The following is a 19,264-nucleotide window of genomic DNA, read 5'->3' as shown; positions in this document are numbered from 1 at the left end:
TATTCACTGAAGGGGGCGAGTCCAGAAGGAATGTGGAAGAGCGCCAAACCCGTTACAGGACATTTCATTATATAGCCGCCCTGATCGATCTTTTCGACCACGCTTTGGAGACGTGGGTTTCCATATGATGGTCTGGCCCGATCCTGTCTCCCCGGATCCTATCTGTCGAGCTGCACCAGGAACTAGCCAGTTGTGCACACAACGAAGAATCGGCTATGCCATGTCACCGATCACAGCTCTTTATCCTTCATGGTGACTCTTTGAATCCATTCAGGCAAGTCCTCCACCAGGATCCGCACACAGACGACAAGCTAGGAAAAGTCCCTCGGCAATTGGCGGCCGGTGCCTCTATCGCAGGGGGAGATGAAGCCCCCAAATCCTCTTGGCCTTGAGCATTTGTCCTTTTGCCATTGCGCTGCCACAGATATTCTGCATATCAAGCTCACGTCAGAGCTAATAGCTGCGACGAATCTTGCAATGAGCACTGTCCGTTGCTATCAATATGTCCGAAGGAGATCATGATGGACGATACCGACGTGGACACCTTCAAATGTGATTGACCGGACGATTCGACCGCTGTCGACCAGATTGCGCAGAGAACGGTAAGTACCCGGTGCTCGCAAAGTATTCGCCTTGAAACATAATGTAGGATCATTGTTAGAGCTGGGCCGTGATTCAACAAGAGCATATAAGAGGGGTTGACCGACCGCCTATTTCGACATGGCAACTCTCTTCGCCCAAAATTGAACTCAACTGGTTGAGGCCTATGCCCAGCTTCTATTCGAGCGTGCCTTTTGTCCTTGCACCCGTTCTGTATTACAAGATGGCCCGGAAGCACAGAGAGACTGCGAGCCAGAAAGGACCGCTCCCTCTAGACGGTCCTCCCGAGCCACTCCAGTGCTCGTGTATCGCGAGCCAAACAGATGAGAAGGCCGAGACAGCAAAGATTTTACGAGAGTTCTTCCAAAACATCGGCTTTGATGTGCAACAGCAGGAGGACCCGTATCCTCACGAACTCGACAGCATAGCCCGAACTCGAATCCTGTCGTGGAACCTGGACGACAAGCGCACGGCTCACCTCCTCAAGCTCCTCCCCACCTGTGCCAGCGGAGTTCAGAAACACTACAAAGAGGCCGCAATCGAGGTCAAGACGTTCATTGCCTTGTATACGATATTCCTGTTCTATATCGACGATCTTGTGGTCAAGGAACCCGGAAAGATCCTTCCGGAATTGCAGAAGCTCTCAAGCCCGAACACAGACAGCATCTATTCCGAACCGTGTCTCTTACTGTGGTCGGAGCTCGTCACCTCCGAGGCCCACTTGTACTATGGCCCGTATTCGACCGGCGCCATCCAGAAGGGGTTCGTCGAATTCCTCATGGGAAGTATAATCGAGGCGCGCTTTCCGAACGGTCTTCGACAAGATTCCCTAACCTACATCCCGTCGACCGCGGCGCATCTGCTACGGGACAAGGCTGGCGCGGGCGAAGTCTACGCGCACTTCATGTTCCCCACGCACCTCGCCCCGGAGGACAGGTATTTGGGGAAGTATTTCGTCTGCGTGAGGGATATGATGGATTGGATCAACTTTACCAACGACATCATGTCATTCTACAAGGAGAATGTCGCCCTGGACGTCAGGGTCGAAGAGAACACATATATCCAGAACCGTGCTCGGTGCGAGGGAAAGCCGGCCCTAGAGGTGCTGAGGGACCTGTGCAACGAGGTGGTGGTGCTCACGGAGAGTATCCGGCGGGGCTTGAAAGGCGAGGAAGTCCTCGAGGACATCTGGGAGAATTACGTCAACGGATACATCCTGTTCCACGCGTGTGATCAGAGATACCGGCTCAATGAGCTGGGAATCACGTTTGAGCGCGAGGGCCAGAGATGCACCCCCTGAAGCGTAAACTCAAGATAGCCCCGTCGGTCCCAATACGGAAGCATAAAGGAGACCCTGGTCCAAAGATATGTGCAGGAATCATGTACATGGACCTCCTCACTCTTTCACCATTGAGGGCTTGATCCAGTAATCTACGACCCACGGCCCCCCATGTGCAGCGTCAGCTTATGGCCCCGTCCAGGCATTCCTGCATGTCATCCCCGTCTCGCTAACGCACTGAAATGCAATGCGATCCGATGCCAAGCGATGCTGTGCGATACGACCGCCACGGACGGACACATGGGAGGCCGGGGTGATGAAGACGGGGGAGGAACGGAAAGGGGCGTCCAGCCTTGCGGCGCCAGGCATACACACCGCTTACGGTGTGTATCTCAAAGACCGCGGCTCGAGTCGGCGGCGTTCAACGGGTGTTATTGGTGGCACGGAGCGGAATGAAGGTGCTTACCCCATGTACGTACAGTAGCTACGAATGGTAGATACGCTGTGCTAGCGGGACGCCTATAGTCCTCTATCGCTTAAGGCCGTCGGGTCCCCCCCGTGCGCTGTTGTACTTTGTTCTGGGTTTACTCCGTCCATCCCATATACACGCGGCAATAGGCGGTGCAGGTTGACAAGGAACCACCAGCCGCCACACCCGCTGTGTTTGTGCGTAGTTGCGTCGCTAATAGTCGATTGGTAGAGGCTGGCTTCTGTATTTTGGGGCCATAGCGTTCGTGCTCGACCTGCCTGTTCACATCAATCTATCCCAGCGAGAGCGGAGCACAGCACAGCACAGAGTACAAAGGCTGGTCCGGCATGCAGGCAGTCCTCAGGATTCAAGTGATATGCTACGCAACAACATGAACGTTTGCTCTATCCTTTTTTTCTTTGGTATTTTGGTGAGACATATGTCCTCAGAGACTGGCCCTCCCAAGCTGCACGGATGTTTCATCTCACTCTCACAGGGTACCTGCTCTACGTCCTGCCTGTGCTCGAAACAATGCCGCCGTCCACCACGAGCTTCTGGCCCGTGATGTAGCCCGCGGCGGCATTGCTCGAGAGGAAGACGACCGCGTTGGCGACGTCGGACGAGGAGCCCATCTTGCCCGTCGGCACCTGGTTGTGCCGCGTCCGCACGAACCCTTCGTAGTCGCCGTTGGCGTATTTGTTCGCCAGCGTCTGCACGAGCGGGGTGAACATGAGCCCCGGCAGCACCGCGTTGAGGCGGACGCCCTTCTGCGCGTAGATGACGGCCGAGTGCTTGGTGAACTGCGTGACGGCGGCTTTGGTCGCCGCGTACGCGACCTGAGGCTTCCCAACGTAGCGGATACTGGCGACACTACTGATGTTGATGACCGCCCCGGCGCCCTGGGCCTCCATCGTCGGCAGCACCGCGTGGCACATCAGGTACACGGACTTCAGGTTGATCTCGACCTGCGCGTCCCAGACCTCCTCGCTCATGTCCGCGGGCCCGCCCTTTTCGCTGCGCCCGACGTTGTTCACGAGGATGTCAATGCGGCCGTGCTTCCGGATGCATTCTTGGACGAACTTGTCCACGTCGGCAGCGTCGGTCACGTTGGCCAGAGCCACGTCCACGGCGGCGTCCGGGACGATGGCTTCAATGCGCGACTTTGTGAGCTTGGCAGCGTCCAGATTGATGTCGCAGCCAACGACCTTGACGCCGTTGCGGACCAGGGCAAGGGCAGTGGCAGCGCCGTTGCCCCAGTTGTTGGTGTCGCCAGCAGGGCCGTCTTGCCCGATGCCGGTGACCAGGGCGACTTTGCCGCGCAAGTCGGGGTATATGGGGTGATTCTGGTCAGCCATCGGAGAGGAACCAGCTCAACAGGGTAGTCAAGATGCAAAGGCCTCGATCCTCAGTATTTCTCACCTCATCTGATAGAGCGGCAGTTCCTGTATTTTCGTCATTGACGTGTGGATAGATGAATCGTCTCAACGACAGACAGCGAAATGCCACTAGAATGCCCTCCCCGCAAAAGTTGTCGGCTCGCTCTGGCCTCCTGCGGCAAGAACGGCGATATCGGAGGGCATTTTGCAAGGGGGGAGGGCGTTGGGGGTGCCTGGAGCCCCGGGGGCCCTGGGTGGCCTGGGTGGCCTGGGGGACTTCGGGGCATTGGGGAAAACCTGCATGCAGCGCGGAGACGAGGCTCGTGGGTTTGTGGAGAAGCAGATTTGGAGTCGAGCATGTTAGACCTCAACTTCCCTCGTTCGCCTCGTTCGAGGAGCCATTGCCCTCTTTTCCCTCCACGCCCTCCTCCCTGTCCCCGGCCTCCCGGTCTCTAGGGACATTGCAAGGATCCGAACTGAAAACAAACGTCAAGAGAGCACGTCGAAATGCGCCAGTGACGCGTTGCTGGACTGCGCCCAACCCCTACCACTTCTATCTATATCATATATGGCTGCTCTCTATCAACAACCTCCTTGCTATTCACCATCCACCACCCCTCGCTCTCCCTCGTTGCATCATCCCTCAGATGACCCCCGTATCCCATGATCACGCCATGGCCAATCCTCGGACCTCGGTCGGTAACCGAAAGAAGAGTTTATACTTTGTGCCACCACCGAAGCTTAGCAGCTGAAGCCGCATCCTCGCGAACCTTTTCGACATTATTGCGTGCATAAATCTTGGTAATATCTCGGACATGGCTGTGGCTCTCTCCGGCGACCGCTCAGAAGGCTGCGCTGTTCCAAAATGAGAGAGGCCATCGTTATCAAAGCTTGTGGCCTATCTATCAGTCCCAAAAAACTTCTCGTTGTGCATCTCTTCGAGCTTCGGATCCGGTTCCTTTTTGGATGTACGACCCTCTCTCACGTCAACTGCAGCTCTCGAGACCCATAATCTCACAGCCCGTCCCCGCATAGCGTGGGTTCTCTTATCCACTTGTTCTCCTCCTCCACGGGGCTTCCACCTGGTACCTGGTACCACTGCCCCGGGATATGAATCCCATGTTCCTGAGTCAGTGAAATGGAGGGCGACGAGGTGATCGGCACCCACTATTGCCTATTCGTGCGGTCACTTTCCACTTACCCTCGGTCTACAGTTGGAGATAATGTCAGCCCTCTGCTGGATCGATCAACGGTGCTGGGCTTGGGGGACCGGCTAAGTACAACATACAAAGACAGGTACCTACCTCCCGATGCTTCGTTAGTGCCTCTTTCTCTCTCACCCTTTTCCCCCCTTCTCCCAACCAAGTCCCTTGCCCTCTTGACGCGTCAAGATGTTGCTCAAAATCATCGTAAACTCCTACAATCTTTGGGTCGTGGTGTTTGTGGCCCTGGGCACCATTTCCACCGCCTATGGCCTCGCAATCATCGGTTCGACCGTGGGCCAGCCCAACTTCTATTCCTACTTCAACCTGGCCACCCAAGGAGAGCCTGGCTATGACCATACAACGAATATGATCGGTGCCCTGAACGGCGTCAACTCTGCCGGTGCAATAGCAGGATGTATCACACAGGCTTGGACTTCGGATAAGTATGGCCGGAAGCGCACCATGCAGATAGGCTCGGTCATCCTCATCGTCGGCGGCGCCTTGTGTGCCGGCGCGGTTGACATGGCCATGTTCCTTGTTGGGCGTTTTGTCGCCGGTATGGGTTCGGGCATCTTGGCCTGTGTTGTCCCCATCTACCAAGCAGAGGTATCCACGCCAGGTAAGTGAGCGTCCTGTTGTTGTTTCTTCTGTCTCGTCCGTGTAACATTCTCTGACGAGGCAATTCTGTTTTGTTTTACAGAGACACGAGGCGCCATGGTCTGCGTGACTGGCATCATGTACGCGGTCGGCTATGCTCTGGCAGGATGGCTGGGCTACGCCTGTTTCCACATGTCGGCCACTGACCCTGCTGCCCAATTCGCCTGGCGGTTCCCCCTGGCCTTCCAGGTCGTCTTCCCCACCATCTTGCTGGCGGGAAGCAGCTTGGTCCCCTTCAGCCCCCGGTGGCTGCTCTCGCAAAACCGGCGACAGGAAGCCCTGGACGTGGTCAAGCGGCTCCACCGGACACCAGGCGACCCGGAGGACGTCAAGGCCCGGCGTGAATTCTGGCTCATGGAGCAACAGTACGAGATGGACGCCACCATGGCCCGGGGCCGGTTCGAGCTTTTCGCCACCCCTGCGAACAGGAAGCGCGCCCTGATGGCCGCCGTTTTGATGTGGGGGAATCAATTCTTGGGCATCTTCGTCATGACCAACTACGTACGTCGCTGGCCTCCCTCGCTCGTCGTTCCTCTGGAGGGTTAGGGTTAAGGTTAGGGGTTTTGTTTGCTGACGGCTTGATATAGGGTGTCTTGATCTACGCCAGTCTCGGCTTGAGCGGGTCGATCCCGCTGCTGCTCAACGCGTGCTGGACGACCTTCACGCTGATCGGCAACACGTGGACGGCGCTCTTCATCGACCGCTTCGGCCGGCGCAAGTTCATGCTCATCGGCTCCTGCGGCTGCGTCGTCTCGGTCATCTTCCTCTGCGCCCTGACGGCCTCGTTCCTCAACACGACCAACGAGGCCGGCCTCCGCGCGGCCGTCTTCTTCATCTGGTTCTACATCATCTGGTGGTGCTTCTTCATCGACGCCACCCAGTACGTCTACGTGGCCGAGATTTTCCCCAACCATCTACGTCCCGCCGGCGTCGCGCTGGGCTTGTCCGCCTTCTACCTCGCCAGCGAGGTCACCCTGGTGGCCGCGCCGGTCGCACTGAACAAGATCGGATGGCGCTTCTATCTGGTCTTGATTGTTCCATCCGCCGTGGTAAGTTTTCGAAAAATGAAAACCCTAACCCTTGCCTTTCCCCTCTTGTGCTCATCATCTTTCTTAGTACATCGTGATCATCTACCTCTTCTTCCCCGAGACCAAGGGCCGCACGCTCGAGGAGATCGGCCACGTCTTCGGCGATGACATGCACGTCGCTACGCAATGGTACGACGCGTCCGAGGAGGAGAAGCGCAAGATCGAGGAGCAGGCCCTCAAGGAGACCGAGGGCGGCGTCGTGCACGAGAAAGGGTTCGCCGGCGCCGTCAACGTCGTCGGCGCCAGCGGGGGCAGCAGCAGCCGCGAGGACGCCGACGACATCTACGCCGAGAAGGGGAACGAGGTCCAGAGCGAGGAGATTGACAAGGCTTGAGCGCGCCTTTAATAGTTGTCCCTTCCTTCCCTCGCTTGCGATGGAAGGTAGATGATGGGCCGTTCTCCTTGGCGCGGGCATTGTAGAAGAGAAAAGAGGGGAAAGCGAGCGTTGTCCCTTGATCGAGCTAGAGCCATTATAGAAGATAAAATTATAGAACTCGACGGTGATAATGGGAAGAGAGGAGCTAGATTGCATTGACGGTTGTTTCCTACTTCGCCTGTCCCTTGTGTATGTATGCGTCGATGTGACTCGCTTTCGCCGTCTTTCCTTCCTATGCCTCGTGTTGAGATCGAGAATTCCAGTTTTCGTTTAGGTAGCGATCAGAGAATCAAACGGCTGGACTCGCGAGGTTCATCTTGTTCGTGGAGAGACCGGCACCGATCTAGACGAGACGATGCAAGTGTCCAGTTTACATAGTCCCTCGAGCAGATCGTTCTGGAGACAGGAAACAGCAGGATGAGGTTAGTGGTTCCCATTATAGAACAACCTCCTTAGGAGGTTGAGGAAGTTCAGGCACATTAATGCTTCCGACATGGGAATTGACAGCGTTCACAGTGCTTGGCCCCTTAGTGACCCAAAACAGGCAGTTGAGCTTCTTCTGTGTGTCGTCGTAGCTTTCACGATTGACCCATTGGCCTCTTCTGTGCCCGAAATTGCGGTACATATCCATCCCTCCCGTCGTCGTCCGTGGTGACTTCCGCGTATGCCCTACCGGCTCTCCAGACCCATGATGCATCTTCAAGATCCATAATATCCAAAGAACGAGACCACCGCCCCAAACCCCGCGACCGCCGCCGCCCCGACCCTCACATCCCTCACCCGCGCTCCCTTCACGCTCTCCAGTATCCGCTCCGGGATGAGCATGCGCGTCAACCCGAGCGCGACGGCCCCCCAGCCCGCCAAGGTGACGAGGACGGGCCAGGCGCGAGACCACACGTTGTGGGCTTGGACGACGGCGAGGCCCGCGACGAAGATGACGGCGCCGTTCAGGAAGACGGTCGGCGCGGTGCTGCTGGCCCAGATGTGCGCGTTGAGCGTCTCTGCGGCCGAGATGGTGAAGAGCGCGGGGCCGACGAGGCGGGCCAGGCGGTGAGATTGAGTAGTCATTTGAGACGCAAAAGCTTTGCTTGTTGGTCCGGGAAAAGATTTGTGTCCTGCAAAGGTCGTGGGCTATATTAATATCCTCCAGTGCTCTCGTTTTCCTCAGTACCCCATTGCTAGGGGGACAACCAAGGCTAAGCTACGGGCGTCGTTATGTCAACATGACATTTTAGATGCTCTGACACGAGGAGGATTCTGCCTTGCCGATCTAACTCGGTGTGGGAAGATTACTTACTGTAGCCGCTTAGCTAGTCGTCATTCTTGGAGAACTTTTGGAGCTTGAGGCGTTCGTTGTAGTTGCGTGAAACACCGGACTTAATGAGGTATACTCTACCTCCACCACTTCCAGCCTTCCGTATTATTAAGCGGAAAGGGAAAACGGTAGGCCGAGTTAACAGCGAATCCTCGATTCTTACCCCGATGCTGACGGAAATCTGTGATTGAACTGGCGACATACTCTACGGTGATGCCAACAAAGAGCATGGAAACAGGAAACTATCATGGTCGGTAATGCAGTAGGGAATCCAGCGTCCATATTATGCAGGTGGCTTCTTGAAGCGTGTCCCTCGTGAGTCGATGGCAAAGTGAAGTAGCAAAGTCTGACGAGGAAAAGGTTCGATGGTGGTTACTCTGATTTATTCGCCCATGGTTAATGATCATTTCTAAGGGTATTTACTCCTACCCAGACATAATAGTATCCCTATCCCTATTGGCAATATTAGCTATGTCTGATGCTTGTGGCCACCTCGTCGCTGTTTAGAGATAGCTTCTATTTTGTGTGAGACTATGCCACTTGTTTCTCAAAAAGGTCTGTTCGTTACGAAAAGTCTCAAGCTGCAGCATGGTCTTTTGACGACAAGGGTTGCAGCCCGTCCTGGCCTACCATCATACCACACCTGGTGCGCATAGGTATGCTCAACCCGTGTCATTGTAGAATACCCGTCACGCGTCTTTTCAGGCATTGCTGTTAGTCACTGTGCAGTAGCATAGTACTCAGAACGAGCAGGTGGTGATGACGGTGGACATTGGAGCGCAATTTGGCCGAACAGGGAGGAACCCTGGTTAGGCAATCTGCCAGCCTCAGATAGGGCGAGGCTGCAGGAAGGAGGATTTTATCTGTGCAAGTCAGGCTCGGTTGGTGGTTGTGGTAGCATGCAGGGGAATATGATTTCCACATCGAGTATTAACCTCTCCCAGATCGGCGGTAGGGTAAGCAGGACGTCAATTGACCCAGGAGACGGTAAGTGCAGTCGGCAAGTGGATGGAATCGAGCAGTCGACGATCCAAAGAGCTCGACAAGTTGACCTTGGGGCGGGCAGGGCGGCCGCATGCATCAGTGTTGGGTCAATCCTTAGTAAGGGATGGCGCTTGAAGGGGGAACGACAATCGCCTAAAGCCGCGACTGGGACGAGAGGCACGAGAGAAAAGGGGCCACGAGGGATGGAGGGATGGAGGGATGGCGAGATGGAGAAAAACGGGCGTCGGCTCGTCGGTTTGGCTGTTGATAGACGAGGGCGACGAGGGGGAAAAGAGCGAATCAGAGGCAGTAGAGCCATGACATCACTGCCGCAGTGTGGAGGGAGCAGGAGGGGAGAAGAGGCGCGGATGGAGAAGACACTCGCGACGGCATTTGGGCTAAAACCCGGTACGAGATGCGCTCGCTGATTGATGCATGGACGATGAGCCTGTCGAAGATCGAACATCTCATATCTCGCTTGCAACTATAAAATCCCCCAAACAACCATCGAGCCTCGTTCCCATCCATCAGTCCGCCCATCGTTTCCTATCCCAAACCACCAACCACCAAAGACAATTGCACTTCAACCAACTCGACATGGCTCCCAAACTCCCAACTCGCAAGCTTGGAAAGAACGGTCCAGAGGTGACCGCCCTCGGGTTCGGCCTCATGGGCCTCTCGGCTTACTATGGCAAACCCAAGCCCGACGAAGAACGCTATGCGATACTCGACCACGCCTACGAAGCCGGCGAGCTCTTCTGGGATTCTGCCGACATTTACGGGGACAACGAAGACCTGCTTGGCCGCTGGTTCCAGCGAAACCCGGGCAAGAGAGACCATATCTTCCTCGCCACAAAGTTTGGCAATGTCGTCGACCCAAAGACAGGTGCACGATTGGTCAAGAATGAGCCAGAGTATATCAGGGCCGCATGCGACAAGTCTTTGAAGCGATTGGGTGTGGACCACATCGATTTGTACTATTGCCACCGAGTGCAGGCCAACCAGCCCATTGAGATCACCGTCAAAGCCATGAAAGAGCTGCAAGACGCCGGCAAGGTCAAGTACCTGGGTCTGAGCGAGTGCAGCGCAGAGACTCTCAGAAGAGCTTGCAAGGTAACCAGGTCCGCTTCCCTCTCCAGACTATCCGCTAACATATGAGTTTTAGGTGGCGCACATTGATGCTCTGCAGATCGAATACAGCCCCTTCTCCATGGACATTGAGAGCCCCCAAATCGGTCTTCTCAAGGCCTGTCGTGAGCTTGGAGTTGCGGTCGTTGCATATTCCCCACTCGGCCGAGGCTTCCTGACTGGAGGCATCAGAAGCCGAGCCGACTTTGAAGAAGGCGACTTCCGCACCTTTGCGCCTCGATTTAGTGAAGAGAACTTCCCCAAGAATCTCAAGCTGGTGGACGACATCAAGGCCATTGCTGATGAAAAGGGCTGCACTCCGGGCCAACTGGTCCTGGCCTTCTTGATGGCCCAGGGAGACGACATATTCCCGATCCCTGGCACCACGAGAATCAAGAATTTCGATGAGAATATGGGCTCCCTGAAGGTCAAAATCACTTCGGAAGAGAATGCGAAGATTCGGAAGGTCATTGACGCGGCTGAAGTCCACGGTGCTCGGTACCCTGAGGCTTTCTCCAAGGCTTTGTTTGTCGACACCGTGCCACTGAAGGAGTGAGCTGTTGGGGTTTCAGAAGAGATGGGTGAGAAGAGATATTCTCATTCACTACCAAAGTGGGGAGATCTTGTCGATATGTCCTGAATCCGTGTAGCCATAAAATTACATTTCGTGAAATCATACCCTTGAGCCCATCTAGCAACGCTGTAACCACTTAATTGCAGAGGCGCCACAGACAGAAAGCGTTTTGACACGCCACACGAGCCGCTTCCGCAGCGATCTGCATTCAATCCTCAATCTGCCTCATCTTGGGGACCTGCCATCTTCTTCGTGGCCCGAGGTCTTGTAGCTTGAATTGTGGCTTTCTCGGCTGGTTTCGAAGGAAGAGGTGGTAATTCGCCTTCACTCGACTCATTGCCCGCCCTGTCTGGATCTTTTGGTGGTCGAGGAGGATACTGTTGTACGCGAAGCTGAAGCGGGGCGCCCGAGGTGCTGGCATGATGAAGGTGAAGAGAGTCTTGGATATGGCTGAAGGTTGCTTGATTTCGCGTGTCGAGTGAATCAGGCCGTGTATGTGGTGCCGCCAGCGGCAATGCAGAAGGAGATGAAGTCTGCTTCTCTTTCAATAGGCGAAGGAGCCGACCTGGGGTGGTTGTATCATCCAGATACAAGGCTGGCAGGGGCTGGACAATTGGAATGCGAGCGGAGGTTCCTCTCGCCGCACCTTCCCTCACAGGACATCAGAAGCACCCCGTGCGACATACATCGAATTGGACACCATTCTCGAGGGGCTCGTTCACCACAGTCCATATTGTCCTCTCCGCTACCCCATATCTACTATTCTGCTCTGTGAATCCCTTTGACAAATACACCACCATGGATCCATTCTCCGGCGAAGGAGGTATGCACATCACAGCAGCCTCAAATCCTGAACTCACCTACTGACCGAAGTCCAGAACTGCTCAATATAACCACCGCATTCTACACACACGCCTACGACGCCGTTCTCGCATTTGACACCTCATCCCTCTCCTCAGAAAACAAGACCACCGCACAAATCCTCAAATACCGCGCACAAATAGCCGCGGGCGATGCGTCGTCCGTCATTTCCTCCCTTAAGCAGTCGCAAGACGCCGCCTCTCGCTCAATAGTTGCTCTGGCACAACAAGCGGCCGGCAATCACTCTACGGCACTCGAAACCGCACTAGCTCTGTCTGAATCTGATGCGGAGGAGGCAGTGGTTCAGATATGCTGCGGGACGGTCCTCGCAGCGGCAGGCGAATACGCGAAAGCCGTCGATCTCCTGTCCAAACACCAGGGCTCGCTTGAAGCCGTGGCAATACTGGTGCAGATCCACCTGATGCAGAACCGCACAGATCTGGCAGTCAAGGAGGTCGCTGCTGCCAAACGTTGGGCTCAGGATTCGCTACTCATCAACCTAGCGGAAGCCTGGACGAATCTAAGGGAAGGCGGGCAAGAGAAGTATCAGTCGGCTTATTACGTGTACGAGGAACTCGCATCCACGCCGGGGAACACCAGCCCTACGGCGTTGGTGGGACAGGCCGTTTCCGAGATACATTTAGGGCGGTTAGAGGAGGCCGAGGCGGCATTGCAGCAGGCTGTGGGAATAGCGAATGCAGATGTGCAAGCCATTGCAAACAGTGTTGTGCTGGCGAGCATTGTTGGGAAGAAGAGCGAGGAGGTGCAAGGACTGCTCCAACAGCTACGGGAGAGAGAGGCGGAGCATACGCTACTGAGAGATTTGGAAGAGAAGAGCCAGCTCTTCGACAATGCAGCGGCCAAGTATGGTGCCAAGGTTGCAGCATAAGAGGTGTCGCCAATGTGATTTGCTACGACGAGGGACGGTATGCGGCCAGTCAGGGGAACGCGACGTCCCAAAAATCCAATCTTATCCTTTCATGAGAGAAATGACATATGCAAGGCGAACGTAGGGACAGACCAACTTGCGGAAAAGGCGTTCTGATAGAAAGCACAACTCATAGTCGCACAAGGTTTTGTGGTGCTGCTCTGGAGTTTTTGTCCTGTCCCGTCCCGTCCGTCGAAGACTGCGATAGTGAAGAAACTCGCGACAATCATCTTGGGAAGGGGGAATTAAACACCAAGGGTCGAGAGCGAGCTGAAGCCGGAGCGCAGTAGACCTCTGCCCCAGTCGGCCGTGTGTAATTTACAACTATATCACAACACATTGCGCGGTCAAGTCTATTGCGACTTTCATTACGGACCACTACAGCTATGTGATATGTACTTGGTAATCATGATGTGGACAGAACGGTCTTTGCTCAAAGTCAACCCTGAGAAACGAGACTCGATCTGTGACAAACTGATCAACCAGTCACTCACTCAATCAATCAATTAGCGTCGGCGGCAGCAACGCCTTGCTTTGTTTCTCTGCCTCGTATTATGCTCAAGTGAGCTACATGTAGGTAAGCTTCATTGCAGTTTGCTTTTGGTAAAGTTGGGGACTGAAAGACGCATCAGAGCATATAATCAGCACTACACCGCCCATTTTGTACACTTTCCGGCGGTATCCCCCAGTGAAAATATGGATAGTTGTGTTCCTTTCCGTGAATTGGTCGTGGTTCTCTGCACAGAATTGGGGAGGGCAATCGAGGGTTTCTCAACACCCTTTCAAAGCTCGACATGCGATATGATCCAAGTGTGGCCTTTCAAAGACCGTGGAGCCAACAATGGCCGGCAAGAGCGTCCGAGGATGCACTCGCGCACAGGGTGATAGAGAGAGCCCGGGCGATTTGGTGTGGTCAACAAAATGAACACAACAAACCTGTTCGGCTCTTTTCCATCAGCCCACTCCCACTCGTCAGACTGTCCCAGGCTCTCTCCCCTTTATTCTCGCCGTATCCGCCAGATTGGGAAAGGTCTCGGCAAACAATGGCCCCAAACTCCAGTTCTCTAGGCGCCGGATGTGGCTCTCAAAGACGGGGTTGATGACGGGTTCTTCTTTCTCAGAAGTGCTTAGTAGACAGTCCACCGGATCATATGGCCAATTAACAGAGAGACCCGATGTAAAAGGGAAAAACCAATTGTCAAAAGGGTAATCCTGGGGGGTTGCCACCACCCTATCTCGCATCCCCGGCCACGGAATATGGTCCATCCATGCTGGATGAGGGTGGAATATCTGCGCCGGAGTAGGCCGGAACCATTCAGGTAGCCGCTCGTAGTTCTCTTTGGTTGGATGGATTTGCCAGCGCATGTGGGTGAACATGACAAACAGAGTGGCTACTTGTTCGGGCAATTCAGAGATGTTGGGGAATTTCGAGATGATGTCGGTCATAAGTTGGGACAAGTCGTCCAGCGACCGACGAGGCCCGCTGGGATTCAGAAGAGACGAAACGGAAGGATAGGAGGGTGTGGTGGGGAGGGCGTTGGCACCGCCAACGGGATCGCGCTGGCGAGATTGTAAGAATTTGAGGAGTAGGCTATCGAGAGGGCATGTGGGCGAACTGTTTTTGGGGAGGACACTCCAGGATGCGGTGGGGAGTTGTAGTTGATCGGGCATGGTCGGAGGAAGGGCTGGGTAGGGGGAGCTGAGGTTGAAAGGTGAGGTGTGCTGCTGCGAAGATTGGGTCCGTGGTGGAGGTCGAGGTTGAGGTTGAGGGCGTGCATTGCCTGTTCGTTGCCCCAAGAGATCGAGCAGAAAGCCAAAGTTGACGCGCTCTCCGCCATCGTTCAACTCGAGGCTACGTTGGAGGTTATCTCGCTGGTTGCTCAGTGCATCTCTTGACGTAGGCGAAGGCCTGTGTTCCTCGATTCCCTCTGCTCCAAACGATGGGGGGTGCGTGGGAGTCTCCAAGTGGCCTTGTGACAGATTAGGAGAGACGGAGAAGGCAACCTGCCCATTTCGCTGGCCGTTGAAGGAGGTGGAATCGGCCGGGGTGCCGTTGTTTGGGGGGAAGGCAGGTTTGAGGATAGGATGCGCTTGATTCAGTCCCGCCTGGACATTGTGCTGCGCAGCGGTCGCAAGATCTGGCACGAACAACAGTTAAGACGGAAAAGCCGGGACTGTGGAAAGAGAATAAAGAGCAATACCAGTCAAACCCTGCGCTCCCACAATGGGTTGAATGATGGACATAACAGAGGCAAGCCTCCTCCGGATCTCCTCATTCTCTGCCTGGATAGCATCCTTCTGTCTGATGACAGCTTCAAGCTCTTGATATGGTTGATGGGATGTCAACTCCTGTATCCTCCGCTCCAAACTCTCAATCGTCTGCTTGGTCCGCTCTCGAATTGCCCGTTGGGCTTCACGGTCATTGGCACGCTTTTTCGCGAGCTGTTCCGGTGTGAGGGTGTCGACGCTCCGCGAGCCAGGCGGGGCATTCTTTCGTTTTCGACCGTCCTGCCATAGCGAAGGGGGAGAGAGGTTATAGTCGGCTTGTGCGGAGGTTGAGGTATGAGAGGCAGGAGAAGCTGGATCCCGCTGCATTTTGAGCGACCTTGCTTATCAAGGGAAAGCTGTTCCTGCAATGCTTGAGTCAGTGATCAGGTCAGAATGCGAAGGAACTTACTCGGGAAAGGACCGGTTTTCTGCTGCGGCTCCATGCGCTGATACGCCGAAGATAAAATTGCAGTCTGACGACCCCAAAGTGACTCGGCAATCACGGCGCGATGGACGGTCTGTCGATCCGGGGAGCCGGAGAGAGCTTGAGGGGGGTTTTGATGAATCTAAAAGTGTAGAGCCTCGTGATCTCCAGGGCAAAGTTTAAGGGTACCGCAAAGGTCAAAACTGATATGATCATTTTATTGGAATCTCTACGCCTTTTCAGCTCTCTCGTTTTCCGTCTATCAAGTTTTGATTTCTGATATGCCGTCTGTTCGACTCGTGTCTGAGACCATTCACCCTCATACTCTGTCTTTGCCCGTCGTGGAGGGGACCCTGAACTCCCAACCGCCGTGAAATATGTCCGTGGATCAGCACATCCCATAAGCCCGAATGCGCATTGTTTGTCGGTATCCCATCCCCAAGTCAAGCTCCGGTGCTGTTTTCATTTGGCTCAAATAGTCTTTTTTCCAATGATGTTGCCTGTGATCCTTCACTTGCTCAGCCAGTGGTTGGAAAACTTGAACTCATCCTCAACCTCCAAAACCATCGGATAGCTATAGTGGCCACCTGTAGCCGCAGGCTCGTTCTGAAAGACCGCTTCTGCCACGTCTTCACACCCAAAGTATTCGTTGTCATGTAAGCCGCACTTGTCCAGCACTTTGCGATACTTCTCGACTTTTGCTTGTGAGCGGGTTTCGGCGGTATCTGCATATCTTCCAGTGCCGCCCTGTTTGAATAGTATGTGTCTACCTGCCAGTGGGGCCAGGTGTCGGTTTCGCTCTTTATCCAACAGTCTGCCATTGAGCTTCAGAAATTTGGCCATAGCCTTGGATTGCACGTCCGCAGCACTCTGCCCCACCAGAAGATCGTACTCGTACCCCACAAACGCCAGTTGGTTGTTACTGAATCTGATGTAATCGTTTCTCCGAAGATCCTCGCCAATGGCGTAAGCATCATTGATTTCGTTCCAATACAGCAACGGCGTGTTTGTTTTCTCACCAACGAAGCCCGTGAGATCACCCACATCTCTCTCAATGAACAGGTCGGTGAGGTAGAGTCGAGTGGCGGAGGGAGGTACTGCCTCGATGAATTCTCGAGCAAACCATGGCGACTGAGACTGGACATGAAGCTCAATGAGTTGGAGAGACTTCATGCGTGAGACACAATCCTTGAGAGCTCCCATGAAGTTTGCGTAGTGATAGCTGTCTTCCGAGATGGCGCCATGAACACAGATTTTGAGTTCGCGTAATCGTCTGGCGTCAAGGTGGAGTCTATGAAGAAGCGTGGTGGCCTCCGAGAAGAAGTTGATACGGTTCGTAGTATGCACTTGGAATGACATATCGGGGATCACCAATTCGAGTCTTTCCAGAGTCCCAGCCACTTTCAAGACGATTTGACTTGCAGTAAAAATGGAATTGGAATCGACACGTAGTTCTTTGACAGGAGGTGCTTCGTCGTGTGTCAGGAAGATGAGACCGCCAACTGTGTGGTTCCACCCAGCCTTGTACTCTGCATGCATAACGGTCCGCGGGTCTGCTGCAATGTGCAACTTTTCGAGCAGTGGTTTGTTCCTGAATACATGCGATTGAAGCAAAGGAAAGTTGAGGTTATCCAGAACAAGAATTCGCAGCTTGTCCAGGAATGGAATGCTGTTGGCCAGAGCTAGGCGACGTATATACTGCTGACCGTCAATGGATAGCTTGCGAACTAGTGGCATGATCGAAATATCATGTTTACCACAAGGGTGAGCAGCAGAACTCGTCTTGACTCCATAGCCATCTGCTCCAACCCCGAACAGTTGCAGCTCTTCAAGTTGAACCGAACGTCTCAGCACTTCGCCCATCTGAAGGAAAACATTAGTGTTACTGTTGTGGGGAATTTCGACGAAGAGGCTCTTGACGCTCTGGTAAGCATTGCTTCTGAGTGTGCGGATGTTTAGCGATCTCTTGAGGAATTCTTCCACACGATTGGATGGTACCAGTACAGTAGCTTGGGTGCTGAAGCGACTGGTTGATTCATGATACGTCTGGCGGCAGACGAAATGAAATATTTCGCAGCTAGTCGAAGGCGGAGCACCAACTGTCTGCTTGGTCGGATGAACAAGGCCTATAATGGTGTCGCGAACTTCTTGCGGAATGCCGAGTAAGTGATTTTTTGGATATTCGATGTTGGAAGCTTGAATGATTGCAACTTGAGGCCGAAATGCGATCACGGAGTGAAGAGCACGTGTTTCCGCGGGCTTTTGGTGATAAATTTGACCATGCAACTTCGTGCCATTGACACTCTTGACTTGCACCTCTTGAGAAACAATCGTCTTCGAAGTCGACATGCTCGCTTCAGGAGAGGGAACGTTTGCAGGACGGGACAAGGTGGAAATCGGTGTCCAATGACCTGGCGAAGGAGGGATTAGCACACTTTCGGGCATGAAAAATCTATCCCTGCTTACCAGTGTTGATTCCATCCGTCTGGGAAGCAGAGCTGAGTGCCATGTTGACAAGAGAAGAGAAGGATGTCTGCTCTCTGTGACAAACAAGAGAGGTGAGGGAGTGAGAAGAGTCTAAATCTTCCAGCTTGCGAAGGTCAAGAATGACTGAGAAGATGAGGAGTCTCGAAGCGGAAAGTTGCCTCAACCACTACAACCACAAAACACAATGGCTGTATGGTGGAAGGGAAATTTGAATGACCTCGAAAAGTAGGATTGGAGGCAAGGCCCCAGATCGAGGCACGTTGAGTGAGAGATTGTGTAAGAGCACAAAGAAACGACACCGTAATTCACGCGCTTTATGTCCCCCAATTCAAGTTGTGAATAGCAGGAACAATACCCCAAAAGCACCAATGAGGCGACAGTGACAGATGTGAGAGGTCGATACGCCACTCAGGTGAGGCACATGTAACTGTCGTTCTGTCACTGACAGCTTGTTCTCCGTACCTGTGGTACGTGCCATGTGACATGCCGAAGGAGCGGTCTTAAAACCCGATGCCTTGTAGGCGCAAGCCCTATTTCTGTTCTGATGCACATGTATCTCTAGAGATGAGAATGTGCCGTAGACGGCAGACGGCTGCGTCATATAAAGGGCATGTTGGGAGCCAGCGAACAAGTAAGACTCTGGACTGCTCAACTTACCTTGAAGCAAAGCACGTGACCGTGATATCCCATGGCAGAACGGGAACGTGGGTTGTTCTCAACATGGACATGGTAAGTCCCTGTCTCCATGACAGCACAAGCAAACTAGGAGAGAGAGGGCTCTTGATAAGTCAGCAGGCTTAAGAATCCCCAGGCTCTTGAGACCTCACGGCGCCAACGAACAAGGCCATGTTTGGTTGAAGGGATTGCTGTTTCCCCGGTGTATCCGCTTCCTTGTCAGAACGTGCAGGTCCTTCCTATCCATTTTCGAACCAGCCATCAAGTCGCGCAGCGTCAACGCGACTCTTCAGGGGTAAAGTTCTGGTCTGGATGAGAGAACCGTCATTCCACCGCGCCGATGTGGACAGAACTTCCAGTCCTATGGCACAGAATCTGAAGGATCATTAGCGACGGACGTCGGGGCTATACGATGAAGCATCCGAGGAAGATAGACCCCAAGACAGCTAAACCGACACCATGAACAGTTGACTCTGGGATGTGAGATTGCTCGTTGAGTGAGAGAAGATGGACGTGAAGAAAGTGAGCGGAGTTGGAGTTTATTGCTGCGCAGTCACGAGACTCGGTCTA

The 19,264-nt window shown here is 54.1% G+C and overlaps 4 protein-coding genes across 5 annotated transcripts; 2 read left to right on the top strand and 2 right to left on the bottom strand.

The window, feature by feature from the left end:
- Nucleotides 1–9,813: 9,813 nt before the first annotated feature.
- PV07_01877 (uncharacterized protein) lies at nt 9,814–11,124 on the top strand. The gene is made up of 2 exons (XM_016388451.1): nt 9,814–10,462; nt 10,515–11,124. Exons 1-2 carry the CDS (start codon nt 9,947–9,949, stop codon nt 11,031–11,033), a joined length of 1,035 nt encoding a protein of 344 aa, XP_016255379.1. The 5' UTR covers nt 9,814–9,946; the 3' UTR covers nt 11,034–11,124.
- A 658-nt stretch (nt 11,125–11,782) lies between these two features.
- PV07_01876 (uncharacterized protein) lies at nt 11,783–13,227 on the top strand. The gene is made up of 2 exons (XM_016388450.1): nt 11,783–11,874; nt 11,930–13,227. The coding sequence occupies exons 1-2, from the start codon at nt 11,850–11,852 to the stop codon at nt 12,799–12,801; spliced, it is 897 nt and encodes a 298-aa protein (XP_016255378.1). The 5' UTR covers nt 11,783–11,849; the 3' UTR covers nt 12,802–13,227.
- Nucleotides 13,144–15,655, bottom strand: PV07_01875. Of its 2 annotated transcripts, XM_016388448.1 has the most exons (3): nt 15,518–15,655; nt 15,042–15,470; nt 13,144–14,978 (listed from the first exon to the last, which is right to left on the bottom strand). In XM_016388448.1, exons 2-3 carry the CDS (start codon nt 15,433–15,435, stop codon nt 13,813–13,815), a joined length of 1,560 nt encoding a protein of 519 aa, XP_016255376.1. In that variant the 5' UTR covers nt 15,436–15,470; nt 15,518–15,655; the 3' UTR covers nt 13,144–13,812. The 2 variants fall into 2 exon arrangements, with proteins under 2 accessions (XP_016255376.1, XP_016255377.1); XM_016388449.1 differs by lacking the exon at nt 15,518–15,655 and having other exon boundaries at nt 15,042–15,494.
- A 96-nt stretch (nt 15,656–15,751) lies between these two features.
- Nucleotides 15,752–19,180, bottom strand: PV07_01874 (uncharacterized protein). The gene is made up of 2 exons (XM_016388447.1): nt 17,999–19,180; nt 15,752–17,943 (listed from the first exon to the last, which is right to left on the bottom strand). The coding sequence occupies exons 1-2, from the start codon at nt 18,039–18,041 to the stop codon at nt 16,043–16,045; spliced, it is 1,944 nt and encodes a 647-aa protein (XP_016255375.1). The 5' UTR covers nt 18,042–19,180; the 3' UTR covers nt 15,752–16,042.
- Nucleotides 19,181–19,264: the final 84 nt, after the last annotated feature.

This window comes from Cladophialophora immunda (assembly GCF_000835495.1).
Source record: "Cladophialophora immunda strain CBS 83496 unplaced genomic scaffold supercont1.1, whole genome shotgun sequence".
In the NCBI taxonomy this organism is placed as follows: Eukaryota; Fungi; Ascomycota; class Eurotiomycetes; order Chaetothyriales; family Herpotrichiellaceae; genus Cladophialophora; species Cladophialophora immunda.
This window is presented reverse-complemented; position numbering and strand designations above follow the sequence as displayed.

Excerpts from the sequence above, each read along its gene's own strand:
- PV07_01877 (XM_016388451.1), top strand. The coding sequence starts at position 9,947 with ATGGCTCCCAAACTCCCAACTCGCAAGCTTGGAAAGAACGGTCCAGAG. Across the intron at positions 10,463-10,514 it reads CTCTCAGAAGAGCTTGCAAG|GTGGCGCACATTGATGCTCT; the intron begins GTAACCAGGTCC and ends TATGAGTTTTAG.
- PV07_01876 (XM_016388450.1), top strand. The coding sequence starts at position 11,850 with ATGGATCCATTCTCCGGCGAAGGAG. Across the intron at positions 11,875-11,929 it reads TCCATTCTCCGGCGAAGGAG|AACTGCTCAATATAACCACC; the intron begins GTATGCACATCA and ends ACCGAAGTCCAG.
- PV07_01875 (XM_016388448.1), bottom strand. The coding sequence starts at position 15,435 with ATGCAGCGGGATCCAGCTTCTCCTGCCTCTCATACCTCAACCTCCGCA. Across the intron at positions 14,979-15,041 it reads GGGAGCGCAGGGTTTGACTG|ATCTTGCGACCGCTGCGCAG; the intron begins GTATTGCTCTTT and ends TGTTCGTGCCAG.
- PV07_01874 (XM_016388447.1), bottom strand. The coding sequence starts at position 18,041 with ATGGCACTCAGCTCTGCTTCCCAGACGGATGGAATCAACACTG. Across the intron at positions 17,944-17,998 it reads GACGGATGGAATCAACACTG|GTCATTGGACACCGATTTCC; the intron begins GTAAGCAGGGAT and ends CTCCTTCGCCAG.